Source organism: Seriola aureovittata, chromosome 14, assembly GCF_021018895.1.
Source record: "Seriola aureovittata isolate HTS-2021-v1 ecotype China chromosome 14, ASM2101889v1, whole genome shotgun sequence".
Taxonomy (NCBI): Eukaryota; Metazoa; Chordata; class Actinopteri; order Carangiformes; family Carangidae; genus Seriola; species Seriola aureovittata.
Genome location: NC_079377.1, coordinates 18,652,268 through 18,672,988, shown reverse-complemented (window position 1 = coordinate 18,672,988; position 20,721 = coordinate 18,652,268). Strand labels below are relative to the sequence as shown.

At 41.6% G+C, this 20,721-nt stretch overlaps 1 protein-coding gene across 3 annotated transcripts in view; it reads right to left on the bottom strand.

Moving 5' to 3' along the window:
* Nucleotides 1-20,721, bottom strand: part of akt3a (v-akt murine thymoma viral oncogene homolog 3a) — a 54,211-nt gene that overhangs the window by 9,014 nt on the left and 24,476 nt on the right. For all 3 annotated transcript variants that reach the window (XM_056394897.1, XM_056394894.1, XM_056394896.1), the window contains exons 3-10: nucleotides 19,086-19,211; nucleotides 13,845-13,956; nucleotides 9,650-9,794; nucleotides 8,401-8,532; nucleotides 8,185-8,250; nucleotides 6,967-7,035; nucleotides 4,850-4,972; nucleotides 3,916-4,044 (exon numbers count right to left, since the gene is read on the bottom strand). In XM_056394897.1, the coding sequence (XP_056250872.1) occupies nucleotides 3,916-4,044; nucleotides 4,850-4,972; nucleotides 6,967-7,035; nucleotides 8,185-8,250; nucleotides 8,401-8,532; nucleotides 9,650-9,794; nucleotides 13,845-13,956; nucleotides 19,086-19,211 (902 nt within the window). The remainder of the gene's footprint in view (nucleotides 1-3,915; nucleotides 4,045-4,849; nucleotides 4,973-6,966; nucleotides 7,036-8,184; nucleotides 8,251-8,400; nucleotides 8,533-9,649; nucleotides 9,795-13,844; nucleotides 13,957-19,085; nucleotides 19,212-20,721) is intronic.

Sequence of the window (20,721 nt, the reverse complement as noted above, 5' to 3'; positions counted from 1 at the left end):
GAGTTACCGTAATTTACAATCACCGCAGTATAATGAAGGGTTATAAAGGGCAGGTAGAAAAGTCTTATTCTTCTAACATTTCTCCTAATTAGTGTCTGTTTTACAACCCTGACTGTAAATCATGTTAAATCTCATTGTGCGAGCCCAGGTGAGAGAAAAACACCAAACAGCTGCCTGCAGGTTTACACAGCAGTTCAATACCACAGAAAGTCATTAACTGGCTGAGCTCATGCACTCGACACTAAACTGCTAATGATGCAGGCGGCTGCTTCAGTTTGTGCAAGTCAACATGTGCATGGAAGTGAATAAGAGACTTATGAGTGCTATTTTATGTGTGAATGTGTCTGTATGTGTCTGTGTGTGTCTGTGTGTGTGTGTGTGTGTGTGTGTGTGTGTGTGTGTGTGTGTGCATTAAGCTGGTCACCCTGTTGGCAGCTGCAGAGAAGAACTGGGGGAACGAAGTGCGCCGCCAGCTCCAGATATACTATTGATTGGTACGGCTGGAGGGATAACACTGGCTTAGACTGCTGGGAGACTGTCAGACACACACACATACACACACAGCAGATGGAATATTTATCCGTCCTCATCAAATTCATAAAGTTTTGAGAGTGAGGCAAACTAGGAGATGTTTGGTGTGGTTTCAGTCCCTGCAGCTTGAGGAGACACACGCACACACATGCACGCACACACAAACACACTGACAGTGTGCAGTTTATGAAATTCAGAGTTGCTCACAAGGCTGTTTTCGATGCTGATCTACAGGGCTGAATGCACTGTGTGTTGAGTCTTTGTACAAAATAAAGTATAGAAATCTATACAAATGAAAGCTGTCCAGTTGGGCATGTATATGTATATGTGTTTCAGTGTGTACGTGTGTGTGTGTGTGTGTGTGTGTGTACGTGTACGTGTGTGCGTGTGTGTGTGTGTGTTTCTGTGTGTCCTGGGACCAAAGAAAGTGGTGGCAGCTCGGTTGCAGGCAGGGAGCAGATTAATCCATACAGAGCCAGAATGCTGCCCCACAGCCGTAGGCATGGAGGCATGGGAGTGTGTATATGTGTGTGTGTGTGTGTGTGTGTGTGTGTGTGTGTGTGTGTGTGTGTGTGTGTGTGTGTGTTTAAGAAAAAGACAGGACAAATAAATAGGACACGAGAGAAGATGTAACAAATGATAAATCAGCAGGAGAGGAGAGGAGAGGACAGAACTGGTTAAAAGCAGTCATGAGGGAGAAGGTCTTGTCCTGTCCTGGTCCCTGTTGGGACAGCCATGTGGCAGCTAGAAGCTGTTCATGGGACAAGGGCTTTGGCAGCCTGGACAGCACTAGATGGGACGGGATGGGCACACACAGCCTGTGGCTCTACCAGCCCAGATACCCAGCAGGGAACACAAACACACACACACACACACACCTCACAGTGAACATACACTCACATATTGTCGGTGTCAAACACAGACCTTCTATCTCCAAAGTGCCGTCATTTGGATATTGGTTTATGCTGACTATCTTGTGCTGTTTTACAAATGGCTGAATATGCTGCTATGTTCATGAAACATTTACAGTTACAATAACAAAAGAAAAACATCACAATGCCCAACATATACAACATGCAAACAAAATAAAACCAAACACATACAAATAAATGGAAAGAAGCCCAAATCCATCCCCTTCAACACTTTCAACAAAACAAAAAAAAAACATAGCCACAAGGAAATGTGTCAAAAACAAAAAATATGAGAAAACAGAGAAAAAACACTCCCCATGTGTTTTCTCTGATCCTGTTCCATCCCTTTACAAGGACCTTATACTGCTTATTGTTCAATAATCTCACATTAATCTTTTTTTATTTTTGACTGTCCTTGAAAAAAACAACACTTCAATCTAATGCTTTAAAAGTTTGGCTAAAGAATTATTCACATTACAGTGTTATGTTGCCGAAGTATGTGCATGACTTCCTTCAGGCACACAGCAGACACAAACCCTTTTTATACACTTCTCATCTGCCCTTTTCACTGACGGCAAACACAAGAACCGTCTGAATTTCACTCCTGTAACCCTGAAATATTTTCTCTCCCTTCTCATCTTCCTCTGTCTTCAACCCCCACCTCCCCCTTTCTCTTTTTAATCCCGGCTACTTTGCATCTCTGTAACTTGGCTCCGAGCAAACTGTGTTATTTTTACACGCGGGCGGGCGAGCAGAGCGAGCGGGCGGGCGAGTGGCGGCGGTGTAGATTTCCAGGTTTTTTCCGAGCACCTTCCTCCAACCTCGCCCATCTGCCGCCATCTGCCTCGCTTTAGCCTGCACTTTCTACTGCAATCACACACACAGCACACACGCGCACACACACATATACGCACACAGACGCACATCCTGTGAAAAATAACCAACAGCCTCCAATCAGCTTTTGGCACGCAAAGGAAGGGACTCTAAAAAAAAAAAAGCACAAAATGCTGCGCCAAATTGTCCTCCATACTTTTTCAAGTGGGATATACACTATGCCTCTCCCCTCCTGCTTTCATCTCCACATCTCCATCACTTTGTCTCCACCACCCACAGTCCTGCAACACTCCCGCCAGTTGATCTGCTGGCCTTCGAATGAAGCAGCGCTGATGGCTGGACAGAGGATGGCTGCAAAAAATTATTACAAGAATGTAGTGTGTGTGTCTATGTGTCTGTGTGTATATGTATGTGTGTGTGTGTGTGTGTGTGTGTGTCTGTGTGTGTGAGTGCTGTGCTCTGCCCTTTTTCAATTCATCCAACACCCTCATTCACACGCACAAGCTTCATATTTACAGTTCATCCTGATATTATGGAAACGGTTCGCCTGTGAAATCTGCAAATGAAAATGTACATATATAAATTCCACTATAAGAGGGTTTCAAACATCATTACAAAACACAGGGTATTATGGGTATAGGGCTGTGAGAGAGTACCTGTATCACTTCATGATTCAAGGGTAGTGTGTTTGTGTGTACTCTATGAAATTACCGCCCATTTATCAAAGATCAGTAATAATCCTGGTAGTTAAACTGATCAGCTGGGGCTGTTGTTAGAGAAACAGGTGCTGTGCAGTGGGCAACATGAGTCCCACAGTTCACAGTGGCCGTCCTGGTGGAACCCTGAGCAGTGCAGAAACGCTGCCTCATGGATAGGCTGCCTGTGGATGCCACAGATGCTTTTTATGTACTACAAAGCTTGGGCCAATTTTATGTTCACAAAATAACCAAAATATACGTACTGTACATAATCAGTCTCATGTGTTTAAACACTCTAAATTCATCAAAGATGTGTTCTGAAGCCATCTATGATATACTGTAAGTAGAGCAGAATATCATATAACACATCAATTCAAGTTGGATGTTGATTTTGTTCTGTCATTTTGTTGCATGAGGCATCAAACTACCATACTGAACAAAATATATATTGCAATTGTCAGTGCCAAAAAAGTGAATTGGTTCTGTAAAATTTAGCTCATATTTAATGCTAAATAAAAAGTAACAAAAAAGTTACTGACATAACAGCATATACGCTCCCCAAAGAGTTTCTTTTACTCCTCCCTTTTACTTATTCATGTATTAATTTTTCTACTCTATTATAAATAGTTGCTGTGAAATTCAATTTTACATCGTGGGGCGACATAATGTAAACATGTATGAAATGGTAGTAAGATCAAAGGAAGAAGGGAAAGAGAGACTGAAGAAGTAGAAAAACACAGATCTTTAAAAACACTGATCATGAATTACTTAAAGTCATGAAAGAAACATCTTCATGAAGATAAAGAGCAGGACAAGAATGATGGTGGAGAGGTTCAAGGTATGAGTGGCAGAGAGAACAGAGAAAACAATTTTAAAAAATGGGATCAAAAGGAAACCACAAAAAAAAAAAGAAAAGAGATTAGAAGATAATTAAGTGTTACCTCTGGTGCAAGGTACTCTGGAGTGCCACAGAAGGTCTTCATGGTAGCAGCATCTGTGATGCCCTCCTTGCAGAGACCAAAATCAGTGATCTTAATATGGCCATCTTTATCCAGCATCAGGTTTTCCAACTGGAACGGAAACAAAATACACAGCAATTCCCACAATGCAACTTTCCATGTAAAAATGTCACAAATCAGTGGAAACAGTAGAGAAAACTGTAAGCCTGACAAAGCGTTTATTGGGGAACTGGCTTGAATTCATCTCAAGAGCTTTTGGTCAAAGGTTTTGAAAATCGTGACTGGGAATCAACACACATAACTGCTTCGTTAATTGAAAAACACTTTTTGTGTACTATGGAGTCAAGGTTTTATTGCTCTGAAGAGGAGAGCAGAGGCAGGCAGGTTAGGAAAACCATATTGTATTACCCCACATAGTGGCAATACACACACTGAGACACATAAACTCTAAGCAGAGGAGGGAACTAAACTTCAGGCGTGTAGTGGAGCCACTCAACCTTTTAATTTTAATGGCTGAAGTGTTTTTCTCGCTCTCTGTCAGCTTTTTCTCCTTTCTGTTTTCTTGGCTGCTGTGAGCAGGGCTGGGGCCAAGGCTGCCAGGCAGACGCTCAGACAGAGCCATCTACCTCTCTACCTCTGTGGCATCAGCACCCCCTTCCCTCCCTCCCTCCTTCCCTCCCTGCCTCTGCTTCCTGTACTTCTTTACAGCTTTATGTCTGTGTGAGCTCGTCCCTGTCCCTCTCTTTAATTACCCAACATCCTGAGCCACTCTTCTCCTCCTGGATGAAAAAAAGAAAAAACTGTGGAAACATGAGAGATGGGGGACGGCTTAAAAAAAAAAAAAAAGTTTTCCCTCAAATATCTGATCAGTCTCATCCATGCCCCCCAACCAGCCTCCCTTCTCTGTTGTGTTTACCTTGAGGTCCCGGTACACAATCTTGGCTGAATGCAGGTAGTCGAGAGCGGAGACGATCTCGGCGCCATAGAAGCGCGTGCGCTCTTCTGAGAACACCCGCTCTCTGGACAAATGGAAAAACAGCTGCGGGAGAAGGAGGGAGGAAAAGAGAGGAAGAGTGAGTTAGAGGAAGAGAGAGGGAGACAGAGAGAGGGGGGAGAGACAGCAGGGACGGCACAGCAATAATTACTGATTTATTGGAGGAAATTAGCACAACACAAACTGGCTGCCCGCACCATATTGAGATGATAGATAGTGGAGGGGAGGGTGAGCTGGAGTGCGTGTGTGAGGGGTGCGTGTGGAGAGGGGTTGGGTGGGGGTGGGGGGTGTCTCGGAGGAGGGCGGGTGGAGGCACTCGGCAGCTGGCGCCTCATCTAGCAGCCCCCTCACCACACACACACACACACACACACACACACACACACACGCAGTCACATACCTCTTCCATGTTACCCTCTGGGCTAGGTTGGCACAGTGCTGGCGTGGAGTTTGGCGACGGGGGCCAAATCAAGGGTTTAATCAATACACCAGTCTAGTTAAAGACAGGCCGACCGCCGCTGGCACTGCCGCCAACAACCCCACCCCACCTCCCATCCCAACTGCCTCCAGTGCATCACTCATTAGTGGCCTAACTGGCCTTGCCCCTTGAGCCGCCGTCTTCATTTACTCCATTCTCATATCCATCCCTCTGTTTTTGGCAAGAGGCTCTTTTTCCTACTTTAAAGAGTCCACAACTCGTTTTTTTTCCCAGGTGCCTTGACCTCCCGTCTCTCTTCTGTCTTGCTTTTTTTAATCGCTCGCCTCACATTCCTTTCGAATCTCTCTCCCTAGCCGTCAGTTGTCAAGTTGTCACTGTCACACTGCTACACATGTGGCACCAAAATGACACCAGCCTGCTGTGCCGCACCAGTCAAGTCGTACAAATTACCCATGAGGCCAAGGGGCACACATCTCCCCATTAATTGTTCAGGGAGGTTTGCATATGGCCGCTGGAGTGATGCTCGCAGACCACCTTGCTCAAATGGCGTGTGTGTGTGTGTGTGTGTGTGTGTGTGTGTGTGCATACGTGTGTGTGGAGTGATGCAGTGAGAGGGGGGTAACACGACAGGTGGGCCTTCATCAGTGTACTGGCAGCTGTGACTGTGGCAGGTTTGTAATGGGTTGTGTGTGTCCAGGTTTGTGTGGTATGTGTGGTCACAATTCGTCCGTTGAGGTAAAAATTTGCGGTGTGTGTTTGTCTAAGTATGTGTGTGTGTGCTGGTGTTTTCTGTGTGTGTGTGTTTGTTCAGGCCTGGCGCTGGCTGAACTGCCTAAATAACTGGGAGGGGAGCAGGTGACAGTTACACTGAGGGAATGAACCAAGATTGCAAAAACGGCCCGATTAAATATCTGAGAAATGGAAAAGTGGGGGAATCCAAACTCATTTCGTCTCCGACTGTCATTCTGGCTATATCTGCCCCATAGGTGTGTTCATAAATAGACACAAGCAGGAGAGATGAGAAGGCAAGCGAGAGGCCAGTTGGTTGGCAAATTAACTGTGTTAGAAAGCAATCAAACAGTGAAACTTTAGTCACTTCTTGAGTGTTTGCACGTCTAAACATTCCTTTGCTGCATACACCAATTATACTATATTGCCCCATGTAAAAATGTGCATTCGTCTGTTAGAGACATTTATAAACCCTGACAAATGTTTAGGTGATCATCTTTAAACGACTCATTTACACTTTGAATACAATTAGTTTGGTTTAAATCTGGCATCTGCAGTACTGGAAAATGATACACTCATAATAACCCTGATATATAATCATTAAGATTAGAAGATTAATATTTACTCATCCAAATTAAGATAAAAAGCCATGAAATACATCTTTTTAAATACTGTGAATATGTAGCCATGGCCAATTTTCTGCCATCTGAGTTTAAATACAGCCTTGAGCTTACAGCAGAATAGGTGGAGTGCATGTCAGTTAGTGTGGTAGAGTTGTGGTTTAACTGGCTGTTTAAAGCAGTAGCACAAAGACGGGTAACCACATACAGCAGTGTGTGCGTGTGCGTGTGTGCATGCGCGTGTGTCTTACCTCTCCTCCATTCACATACTCCATGACGAAACAGAGGCGGTCTTTAGTCTGGAATGAATACTTCAATGACTGGAATGAAAACCACACACACAAACATGCAATGAGCACACTCATAAAACACATAAACACTATTTAACACTGAACTGATTCTTGTGTGTGTCACAAACACAACACCACTTAGTGGACAATTTCATCCACTGGTAATATCAGTACTGCATCTGCTTTATTCGTAACACTGCCCACTATTTATTGAGTCTATCCTTTTTTTTGTCCAATTGTATGAAACGTATTAAATCTTATGGTATATAATGAGCTCAAATTATCAAACTGTACAAGTAGCGTACAAGTGATGGTTACTCATCAAGCACTAACTACCATGATGCATTTACTGACACAATAGCTTCTCATTTATTTCTCTAACAGCACAGACATAACCAGTTGTACAGTTGAATAGCATCAAATATTGTTTTTTTTGATTTTGCCAAGTAACACATTATGTACTCGTCTTTCACATGCACTCCCTATAGAGTGAACCGTGAAGTGACGGAGTGAACGATTTCATACCCAGCAAGAAGTCTGGTCCCACTCTAGCTAAAACAGCAGGAGCAACAAAACGTGATCGTTCATAGCTTCAAACAGTTTATGTCTGCATTTGCTTATTCAAAGCAAATATCTGAGTGTGTGAAGTAGGTGTGTGGGTGGGTGCGTGTGTGTGTGTGTGTGTGTGTGTGTGTGTGTGTGTGTGTTTTTCTTTCAAGGGAGAAAGCTACTAGACAAAAGAACAGTTGGTCTGAGTCTCTTTGTGGCTGCAGGTGTGACAGGGGTAAACTCAGATGTGAACTGTAATTGCTCTCACAGGGTGTATGTGTGTGTATGTGTGTGTGTGTGTGTGTGTGTGTGTGTGTGTGTGTGTGTGTGAACATTCATACATATATGTGTGTGTGTGTGTTTTTCCAAGGAGCGTGGCAAAAATGAGGAGCTGCTAACGTGTGTATGTGTACATCAAAGACGGAGTGTAAAGCTAACAGATGCGGCCATTGTACAACAATTTGCCGTCTAACTCATAATTAGCCACGAGAGATACAGATATGTATAAGATCAGTATGTCGCCTGTGTGTGTGAGCACATGTTACATACACTCTTAAAGATGTTCGTACATTTAAATATGTACGTATGTCTGAATTATACTAGTTGTTTTCGTGTATTTGATGTACTTACAGTGAGAAAGGGGTGTCTGGTGTTTTTCAGTACTCTGCTCTCTGTGAGTGTGTGTGCCACTTCATCCTGTGCAGACACAATAAGGTAAAAGCATTTTCAATCAAACAGCTGAACAAGAAGGCAGCTGAAGAGCACTCTGAGCGATACAAACAACAGATACTGACATCTGAAACTGTACGTATAATCAATAGATGGACAGTTTCCTGCAAGACTGACCTTGGCAATGATGACTTCTTTTTTAAGGATTTTCATGGCATAATATTTCCCGCTGGCCTTTTCTCGGACAAGAATCACTTTGCCAAAGGTTCCCTTTCCCAGCAGCTTCAGGTAGTCGAAGTCACTCATTGTCTAGAGGGAGTGAAACATAGGAAACCAACATCAGCAATTAATCTATGTTTCTAGGTGAAAAGTTGTTATGTTATGGCATTTGGAAGTTTTGATGTCCCACTTGCAGTGCAGGGCCGTGTATCATAAGGAAAGTTTCAATTTATCATCAGGACAATACCTGTGTATGAGTATAAATACTTTTTTTTTTTGCTTTGAGGAAAACAATCCTGTTTTTCTTAAAGCCCTTTTTTCATTTAACAAAAGAAGCCAAACTTGTCAAATATTATATGTTTTGTAAACACGAGCAACTTTGCCTAAATACAATAAAGCAGGAACTATGTGATCAAGTGACCATGTGATTACTTATCTGACCAAGACACAACCTTCTGTACTTGATAGATTTTGATATATAGTGCTATGGACAAAAAAAATATTAGCAGCAGAGCTTAAACCTGGCAATCTTTGTGTAGTCTATTACAGTTTATATCATTCATATATTGTATTGACAGCTACTGACCAGAATGCCAGGAAGTGTAGTAGGGATGTTAATGGTCCCTGTTGGATGATGCCAAACAATCTTAGCAGTGACCTTCTGATATTTCAGGTTGTGCAACTAGTAAAACATCCCCTTGACCAACCCTTCTCGCTATGACATACATTGAAAAATTGATTTTTACTGAGCCACTAACATTTCGGACATTTTTGTACTTTTGCAAAATTACATCATACAAAACCTTTTCAGTGTGGGGTGTAATGAATCATGAGGCCTGCAGGGGGTGCGACCTGTACTCCAGACTGTTTAGTTAACTTTATATGTCTAGTATAAATTTTACCTACATGTAGCCTTTGCTTTGATACCAACTACATTTACAAAAGTTATTTTGCATGACTGCTTTTACTTGCTGGATGGCTGTAATTTGAGAAAACCAGTTTACACCCTTGTTGTTACAGGAGCTATTTCATTAGTTGACACAAACCTGTGAGTGAGAGGACAATTTTTAAAATTGCAAGCAGTCAAAGGCAATAACCCATTACATGACAATGAGCAGCAGCAGTACAGCTGGAATAATTTCTGTGTTTTCAGAGTGAGTATGTGTTTGTATGTCTGTGTGTGTGCCCATATGCTGTCGTGAGTTACCTTGCGTTTGTGGTGTGTGGTGGAGATGTCCATCTCCTCTTCAACCATGTTGTCAATATTGGAAGTAGGGCTGCACTGGATCCTCTCCTCCTCTTGTCTCTGCAGCTTGTCAGCCACCATCTGGATGGCCTCTGTCCACTCATCTCTGGGTTTAGAACATACAACAAGATAAAGTTTATAGAAAAACTCAAGTCAAATTAACTCAGCTTTATTTACATAGCACTTTACACACAACACAGTTTTCCTCTGTGTGCTCTAAAGCACACAGAGGAAAAGAAAACAAAAGAAAGGAGACAAATAGAACATCAGAAAGAAAAGAAAGGTAAGAATAAGAACTCTAAAGAGAATAAAAACTCAATTAACAGAATGATGATAATGATAAACTTGATTTTACAACCACCAATATAAATAATTTACATTTCATGAAACATTTGGAAGGTCATTTTTAGAGGTGCAACAATTTGTCATTTGACAGGTTAAGTGGTAACGATTTGGATAATCAATCAATCATTTAGTAATTTTTCAAGCACCAAACAGCAATTCCAGCTTCCTCAAATGTGAGGATTTGATTCTTTGTCCACCTATTTTAATATTTTTTTGGTCATAAATGAAAAGTGACTGAATATTGTTGGAATCTCGACTGGTGGCCAAATAAAACAAGCAATATGAATGTCACCTTGGGCTCAGATAATTTGTTACAGGCTTTTTACGCTATTTTCTGATATTTCATTGACAAAATGGTTAATCAAAACAATTAATTTCATTAATTTAATTGATAAATAAGGTTATCTGCAGCCCTGATACAGTGATACAGTCTCCACAGAAACTGCACTATCATTTGCAGCTTAGAGGCACCGGTATCAAAGGGCTATCATATTAGATAACATGATATTGTAGAAGTGTTCCTGTTATTGTACCCCTGTGTCTCGTCTAGCTTTGCTTGACTTGAAATGCTTAACTGATCAAACAGCATAATACATACATACAATATAACATAATTTAAAACCAGCCCTGGTGACAATACATAACACAGGTGTAAAATGTAAAATTGGTCAAAGATTCTCCAATAGGATAGCTAGTGCACTTATTTAACCAGGTTTGTAAAGGCGCTAAAGTGTTTTCAATTAACATAAACACCTATTTGTTCAGCAGAGAGGAAACATGGTCAACTAGAGAATCAACCAAATGAGCAATGATCATGGAGCAGAACTAATGCCTACCAGTCTGTGCATGTGTGAGAGTGTGAGAGTGTGAGTGTGTGTGTGTGTGTATATGTGTGAGAGGGTGAGTGAGTGTGTGCACAAACGCACACCCATGCATTAGAGGGAACAATGCATTGTTGTTTGCTGACATTGTTCCTCCCCATTGACTTCCCATTAGCAGTGTTGTTCAACATCTGTTGAGAGGAAGTATGTGAGTTTGATTTTGCGTGTGTGTGTGATCATCATCTGTAGCAGAAGGCCAGCCATGCATCAGAATGTGTAGACACGTTAACTGTATTTAACGATGATGAATATAATGGTTTATTCACAGGGCCAAGTTTCCCTCTGCTCTGACAAACAGAGAGCAGAGAAGAGCAGAGAAGAGAATAGAATAGAAGAGAAGAGAAGAGAAGAGAAGAGCAGAGAAGAGAAGAGCAGAGAAGAGAACAGAAGAAAAGAGCAGAGAAGAGAAGAGCAGAGAAGAGAAGAGAAGAGAAGAGAAGAGAAGAGCAGAGAAGAGAAGAGCAGAGAAGAGAACAGAAGAAAAGAGCAGAGAAGAGAAGAGCAGAGAAGAGAAGAGCAGAGAAGAGAAGAGCAGAGAAGAGAAGAGCAGAGAAGAGAAGAGCAGAGAAGAGAAGAGAAGAGCAGAGAAGAGCAGAGAAGAGAAGAGCAGAGAAGAGAAGAGCAGAGAAGAGAAGAGCAGAGAAGAGCAGAGAAGAGAAGAGCAGAGAAGAGAAGAGCAGAGAAGAGAAGAGAAGAAAGAGAAGACTTTATTTTTATCAGTGTCCTGAAATTGTAAATCTGGTTTATTTTGTTTCATTTTGTGTGAAGAGAATGTCGTTGTTTATCTAATAATATTTCTGATTTTAAACATAAATTGAAAATGCTGAGAAAGTGGTTTCCTCATGACTGAACTGGGTTCAGAAAGAAGTCTCCTTTGAATCTTCTCTCAAACAGTTTTAATCCTGTGCCACATGCAGTGGTACACGTTTGCAGAAAACACTAAAGATCCCGAACTGAGGTGAACCAAAGATGATATTCAAATATTCAGAAATCCTATGGACTCCAGAGAAGCAAGTCAGGATTTACGAGTGTGCACTTTCAAACACACTTACCTAGTGTAAGCTGCGAAAAGATCATAATAATGAAACCTGTTTGACTCCCAAACGATCACCCCAGTGTCTTTTGTTTTGTTTTGAGTTACATGCCCATATGTTTCCTTGAAGGATCTGGAAGAACATCCATGTGAACCTAAACAAAGCAGTGTGTTTTTAAGATCTGAATCCCTTTCTACCGCTAAGACTTCTGAGCATACCCTACACATTGCAAAACAAGGGCAAACTCAAGTTACACTCCATCTACAACAATGGAGCACTCAATTTGTGGCACCCATGATGTGTGTGTGTGCGTGTCTAGCTACATGAAAAGCAATGGGAACTCTCTCAAGGTCAGGCAGCAGATAAATGCTCTCTCTCTTGGTTAAAGTGTTTTTTGTATAATGAGTTTTTTTTGCTAATGAGAGATAATGGGCCTGCCTACAATCGGGCACCACGCCAACATGTGCCACCCCCTCTGCTCACGGCTGGGGCTGTGGTAGCTGGAGCTCTGCCAGCACTGGTACAGTACAACAGATACAGTAAGACACAGACACACACACACACACACACACATATACACACACACACACACACACACACACACACACACACACACACACACACACACACACACACACACACACACAAGCACAGATAGCCAGTTGTGAAACATGTGCGTGCACACACACGCGCACATACTTTTTTCCAACCCACTTAAACTTCAATGATGCGCACTCACACGCGCGCGCACTCACACACACACACACACACACACACACACACACACACACACACACACACACACACTTCTACAACAAAACATGCACACATCTGGAGCTTATAGTCATCCTCTTATAGACTTGAATTTTGTATATGTGTGACTTTATAAAATAATCGATAGAAAAGGATTTGCTTTATGCCGACTCTGAAATGTTTATTTGATTATCTAGAGGCAAAACTATTAGAAAGCAACATATTACACAAACAAACTTGGACAGACAGCTGCAAAACACACTTACACACACACACACATAAAAAACACACACACACACAAACTCAAAGGATGCACAGAAGCATCTGTGGTCTTCTGGGCAAAGCTGTTCATTTTCTGGAGATAAACACCTCAGCTCCTCAGAAGGAACTGAGCAGCTGGAGAATTTATGCCGACGCTACTTGAAAGGTCTCCTTTCCACTCTGTCTCTCTCACCCTCTTTCCTTCAGACACACACACACACAAAAACCCACAAACTGTGCAAACCTCCTCATACATACCTCTGCCCTTGATGATACCTTTACCCATATGATACATATACAGTAAATATATTTTAATCTATGTCTAGTCTAATGTCATTGTCATTTAAAAGCTTTTCATGTGTATTTCTTTTACTCAAGCAGAAATTGTACTTTATCTTTTGGGATTTTTATGTATAAAGTTTTTAAGTTGAAATGAAACACAATTTAATTTAACAACCCCAGCCATTGTATGATTTCAAGTAATTAAGTATTTAAAATCTGACTTTTGAAACAATTTGGTGTTTTAACTGGCAGGTTTTAACAAGCTTAAATGTATTTTTTCATCTAAACTGATGCTTTGAGAGAAATGTCAGATAAACTGCAGCAATAAAGGCAGAGCGCATTCAATTATTATACTATTTGTATTTAGTATCTTAGCTCTAAGACAGCTCATAAAAAGTTTATTTCCCACTTCCAGCTTTAAAGAAAGCTCTGGCTGAATGTTATTATTAGCATCTACATTTGAATCAAGCCAGACTCAGCCTAATAGATATGATTAGAGCTCTCACAGGAAAAATACTGCTTGACATCCTCATTGTTCACTGGCCAACAATGACTGGAGGAAGACACGCTAAGAACTGAGCAGTTCTTTAGGGGACTGACCTCTCATCAGGCGAGTCCACGTGGAAGGTTCTCTCGATGACTGTGGTCCATTGGAGGCAGCGTATGATGAAGGTGTTTGGCTTCGGCCTCTCCGTCTTCATCAGCTGACATTCTGAAACAGTCAGCCAGAGGGACAGTGCTGTCTTTTCAGTAAAAATCAAACCATTATGTGTTGTCTGAAAAACACAAAGTTCAATCTGAAAAAAAAAAAAAAACAGGGGTAAGAGTTTTTAATGGTACTTGCTGAGTTGTTCTGAGTTAGTTTGGTCCTGCCCCTGCTAGGACGAACTGCCTGATGACCCAAGATTAAACCTTTAAGTAGTTCCTGTGTGTGTCTGTGTGAGCAGGGTTCATCAGTGTCTTTTTTTCTGGGGTTGGTGGTTTTACTTTTTCTTTTATCTTCTTTACTTTTTTATTGTTTCACTCTCTGGCATTTTTCATTCATTATATTCTTCATATGTTACTTTTACATTTTAATGTAAAGCACGCTAAGTTTAATTGGAACAAAAAGTTCCGTGTAAATAAAAAATGTCTCATCTTGCTTTGCCTGAAAAGATAGTTCACAATTTTTCAAGTCTTTCTAAAAGTCTCCTTATCCCAGGACATCGTTTCCCTGTTGAACTGCAGTAGAAGGATAGAAACAAAAAGGGGAGATTTTGTACTAACAATACTTTGAAAGATACCCACTTGATTTATTTAACTCGGACAGCTGAAGCCCATATTACCACAAAAAAGAAATCTGAGCAAAATTGATTACCTCAGTTCCCGTCATGCTATAGCAACAATGGGACATTTTCACTGAAGACATTTTGACATGACTCACAGGTGTAAATAAAATTATTGATGACTGAATTCCATTTAGCTTTGTCAGTTTCAGGGTCCTGACATTGTGCATGCCAGCTTGCTGTCACACTATTATGGTTTACTGGGAAACTTAAATAGATCGGAGACGCTGTCATTGTTATTAGCAACACCTGTGCTTTCCCTGCCATGACAAGTCAAAATGTCAGCTGCGAAAATAGCTTTAGGCAAATAATGTAGGCCTACTCATTACTAACATTAGAATATATTTAGATAAGACATTTATACTGAAAAATAAAAGTTTCTCTTTAAAATGTCTACAAGAAAATATGCAGTTTTTTATTTCATTGGCAATAACTTAAGCAACTGATAACTCAAAGAAAGGTGCCAAGGGATATTATGTGTTGCAAAGCATACACATCTGGCGAATATCCAAAGAGACACATTTCTGTGAAAATGGGCAATACAGTAGGCCATTATTACACAAATGCATAACGCAGTACACAAGCAGAGAAACATACACACAGATAGCCAGATGGGGCTGTGAGTTTGCCCTGGGAAGGAATGCATCTTCATTGTCCCTCAGCAGTCTCTGTGGTTACTGGGGACAAGAGCTGGTGTAAAAAAAGCATAATGATCCATCTTCTGTCCTCTCATCTTCCCCCACTTTTTCTTTGCTCTACATATATCACCCTCCATTTCACCCTCTCCTGTTTTCTCCTCCCCTCTGCTCTCCTTTTGTCTCCTGTCACTCTCTCCTCACCTTCTCTCCTGCCCTCATCTCTCCCTCCCCTCGCTTCCTTTCCTCCCTCCTCTTCTTCTGTCCTCTCACCTCCCGTCCTTAGCTACCCCTTCTTCCAATTACTTCCTGTTTAAGTGTGGCACAGCACAGCACGTCATGGCTCAGCCTAAATATAGACAGGAAGGTTAATGACAACACCACTCAGGTCGTACACACAGCAGAGTTTCAATGTAAAGTCAAACACAGACACACACACACACACACACACACATACACAAAGAAGTTACTACCTGACTCGGGGAAAAAGGCCTGCTGTGCTGCCAGAAAACAAGGTCATGCTATGGTTGATGCCAAAAAACACTCACACCCATGCATGGACAGACACGCACGCACGCATGCACACACGCACGCACGCACACACACACACACACATACACACACACACATAAAAGTGATATTGAAGTTTGAATGTTAGCTGAAATTGGGTTGTTTGCCACAGCAGGCAATTCTGAAATCTGTGTAGCAGTTTAGTGGGTGTATGTGTGTGTGTATGTGTGTGTGTGTGTGTGTGTGTGCGCGCGCGCACACATGTGAGTGTGTGTGTGAGCGACAGGCTTGTATGTATGAGTCCCTCTGCAGGGAACAGGCCTGTACCATCTCTGTTCCATCTGACCACTTCTGTTGTTCACACACACATAAACACACACACACAGGATCACACAAATAAACAAACACACACACACACACACACACACACACACACACACACACACACACACACAAAAAACGTACACACACACACACACACAACACACACACACACACACACACACATGCCACCTGGCCTCCCAGCTTTGGGCAACAGATGTGGCAGTGCCAGTGCTGTGCCAAGCAGCCGGGGCCGGATGTATGGCCTGGCTTGTCCTCCTCACAAACTCTTTTCCTCTCCTCCATTTCCTCGTTCTCCAATCCTGTCTTCGTCTCCTCCTCCCTGTCTGTTCAGCACTGACTATCCTCCTCTCCTCTTCTCCTCCCTCATCCTCCCATCCTCTCCCCCATATTTCCTCCACAAAAACCTCACCCTCCATCCCTCTCTCCAGTTCTCATCCGTTGCTCTCCACCCTAATCATCCTTCCATCTCTGTCCTCTCTCTCCCCACACCCGTCTCCAATTTTCTCTTCCTCTGCCCCCTCCGATCGATTCCCATCGCTCATTCCCCATACTTGTCCTCCCTTCCGGACTCCTATCTTTCTGTCTCCTCCTCCGCCTTTCGATGTACCATTCTTTATCATTTTCTCTGAGGTATCAGCTTGTACTCTACCATTCGTCATCATTTTCCTCTCTTTTTTCTACCTCTCCTCAGCCTCTCCTGTTGTTCCGTCCATCACTAATCTTCACTGCACTGTTCTTTCAAAGCCATTTAACTAAAAAACCTGACAACATTTAACTGACTAAACCTATTCAGTTTCATTTTTACGTTAATTTCCTGTGCAGTATTACAGTGTTAAATATGAATATATGCAAGTAAATACAGTGGCATTTGCATTAGGCCTTGTGCCAAGAGGTGAAACGCCAACTTAGTACTTATCAGATTATGCTCAGTAGCCTGTGATCGATGTATGGACATGAGACAAAACTGCACCGAGTAAACAACTGCACCAACACGGATCTACTTACTAAGAGACATATGCTATATGATATACTACATATACAGTGTTTTATCTGTTTTATCCAGCACAGTCATGGATGCCGATCTACAAACTACAAACTTGGCCTATTTTTGTTTTAATTTTCTAGAAAACCAAATAACTAGATAATCCTGTTTACATTTAAGCTCAAACTCAGGTCATACATGCCTTTACCTTATTTCAACTTGATTATTGCTTCTGGTGTAACCGTAACAAATCAGAAGTCTCCTGCCTACAGATAAATGCAGTCGTTTCTAACTACTGTAATGTTAAGTAACAAAGTCACATTATAGCTAGTCTTTTATTGATCATATTTACAGTGAAACTATTTTTCATTTCTTACCCTGCCCTTCTCTTTTTGAGGCTCATTTGATGTTATCTGCTGTAATGTATTTTCAAACTTTTTTTTTTTTGTTTGTATTAAATGAATTTGCTAAAGAAAATAATTATCTGACTGATATGTGCACCCAATGCAAGAGGAGACAGTGTCACATGCTGTTCGCGTAATCTAACTTCAACTAAATCCACTTTTGTGTGATGTAAGAAACAAAACCTGAACTTCTTGAAACAGAAACACATTACTTTCAGAATCAAAATAGCAAAGAATTCAACAGTGATGTACTGGCTAGCCTTATCTCATGTTATAGACAGACAAGTCAAAATGAAACTCGGAAAGTTTGGTGTCTTAAAAAGCAACCAGTTATGGCCATCCAAAAACCACAGTGAGGACTGTACATTTGTAGTAAGCACTGTGTTCTGTCAGATTATGGGACACAGATTCAGGGTGACCACCATTTTTTAATCCAAAGTCAAACCACTGGAAAGCAATCGCAAAGTTTTACAGCTAATCTGCATTTACTGTATGAACAATGAGAGGTGGTGGCAATGAGACTGAGAGACATTAAAATTCATCTTGTTAACTCATTAGTTGGTTAATTACACATGTCAACGACACTGTGGAGCTTGTTAACCAGGTGCAGACAGATGATATACTGATAAATGGTTAATTAGAGCCCTCAGTGAATTCTGTAACGCATATCAATGCTGTGAAGACTGATGACTGACAAGATGTTTGGACACGCCATGAGTGAAACTGATGCAATAATTGTTGCACCATTTCATTGTGTCGCTGTGTGATGAAATCACAAGAACATTTCAGCAACATCTCACAGCAATTTACATGACAGATGTGTTTTGCATTGACATTTAAGAAATATAAAAATATAATCAGTTAGATGATACAGGTTATCGTATGTCTTTTAACTGGAAAAGATGGGTGCAATTGCCTGCTGAAGTGCCCTACAGCAAGACACTGATTCCCTACCACCTACAGTTGCTCTGCTCTGAACTGAGATGTTCAGTACAGAGGTTAATCACAGCAGGTCTCACATCATCATCATCATTAAACTATTTCCAAACACCTCCATTTTTGTGCACAAGCCTAATAAGAATGTATCCAAAATAAAAAGGTTACTGTTCTTCAACCCTTCTGATTGCAGTCATAACCACAAGCTTTTGGTATAAGAGAGGGAATATGAGGCCTGTGGTAGTATCTTTCATGTGGAAAACACTTCGGAGCCATAGCCTAAAACCAATCCTGTATCAACAGCTGTTGCAGGGATATGGGGAAAGTAAAATATATTGCACAGATAGAATCAGGAGACGTAGAGCTTCTGGAACAGACCAAAATACACCTGAAGTAGTTGTACCTGTGCCAAAGTGTCCCACAGGTGGGCCACTGTGTTTTAAAAGGTTAATTATGAGCCTACAAAGAATTAGGAAGAAGATGCAGGTGCTTGGACACGTTGCAAAAAAGCAAATTAGTGCATCAGGAATAGAAAAGCTACATCTTTCAGATAGGAATCTGTAAGCATGTGATGGCTAAACTGTCTTTTTCCTACTAAACTTTGCTGTTCTGTGTATATTCAATGTAAAGATACAATGCAGTGACACAGTGACACATGACACAGTGACGTTTTCATATATATATATATATAGTAGGTAACGTACTTGCTACAGAAAAGTTATTTAGGGGGTAGGGCAGGTCTGCATCCTGAGGTTTCTCTTTGTAGCCGATGAAAGAGCCGTCTGTCTTCAACAGGAAGTAACGCGGTCGCCAGTTCTTTATGTATTCACCTGAAGAGAGAGATGGATACAAAGAGAGGGTAGAAAATTTAAGTCAGATCAATTAAATACTTGATGCAAATACAACTGAATTCAGATCATGAGGGCAACAGTGATGATGATGCTGAAGGCTAATGATGATTATAATGACCATGATGATATACAGAAAGTATTTATAGCAATAGTGATTCTGGACATGATTTTAAATACAGATAGATAGGATGACAGATAAAAGCCTGTCAGCTCAACTCTTCATCTGTCAAAAGGATATCTCTCTCTCTCTCACACACACACACACACACACACACACACACACACACACACACACACACACACACACACACACACAGAGTATCTCTGGGACTCCCACAGCGCTTGCCAGATTCCGATCGGATTATCATGTAAAAATTGACAAAAACATGTTTACCAGCACAACACTCAAACTATCCATGCCAGAAACATCATCTGGCTGATACATGGGCAGGTGTCGAGGTGATGACCCTTCTACCAAACACACACACAAGCACACTGAACACACATGTGCACACATATGAACTCACAATTTAAACGCACCCACATACACACAAACCACTGGTTGCCAGCAAAGGATGAAGAAGAGAAGAGGATGAGATAGGATGAGACGAGACGAGATGAGACGAGATGAAACAAGAAGAGGTAAAGTTACATGTAGAGAATAGCCCTTCTTAAACCACAGCAACAAATAACAACATCTGCTGAGCAGCTGGTCGCAGAGTATTACCCAACTGGCTGGCACAGACTGGCACTAAGGTGGCACCACAGCTTTATCAGATGACCTGCTGCAGGATTACATGAGTGTCAAACATTACCACACTGCCACAGAGGCGGATAACACTTACTGGAAACAGCATGGATACACACATGGATTATAGTACACAGTATGGATTCACACATAGCTAGACAAGTACAGAGAGTACAAATGCAGGGATGAAACTGAGCGCACACTTGTACGATTAAACATATGACTGAAGTAATACCGGAACACACAGCTCTGATGAAAGAAACTGACAATCTCAACCCTTTCCAAACTTGGGAGTTGTGTAAACATTTCACCTTCTCTTTTCAAACAACAGAAATAAAAACCACAGAAACCCTTCTTCTCAACCCCTATTAACTGACCAGCTGTTCTTTGACATGCACACTCATACATTTACACACCCTGTGAAGCCACACTAATAGATAAAAAGATGCATATGTGCATGCACACATAAACAAATTCGAAGATCGGAAACAGCTCTGATCACCTTTTTTAGGCTGATTCGCTGGGAGAGGAGAATAGGCAGTGTGTGTGTGTGTGTGTATGTGTGTGTGTTCTATTTGTGACATCCATTTAAAGCGGAAATGACAGCAGGCCGTGCTCGTTAACACATCGCAGAAAAACACCTGCTCCGCCGAAGAGACTGTGCGACTGCGGGCCCTGCCGGTACCTCTGGGTGCTGCTGGTGGTAGAGGTGCGTGTGTGTGCGTGTGTGTGTGTGAGGTG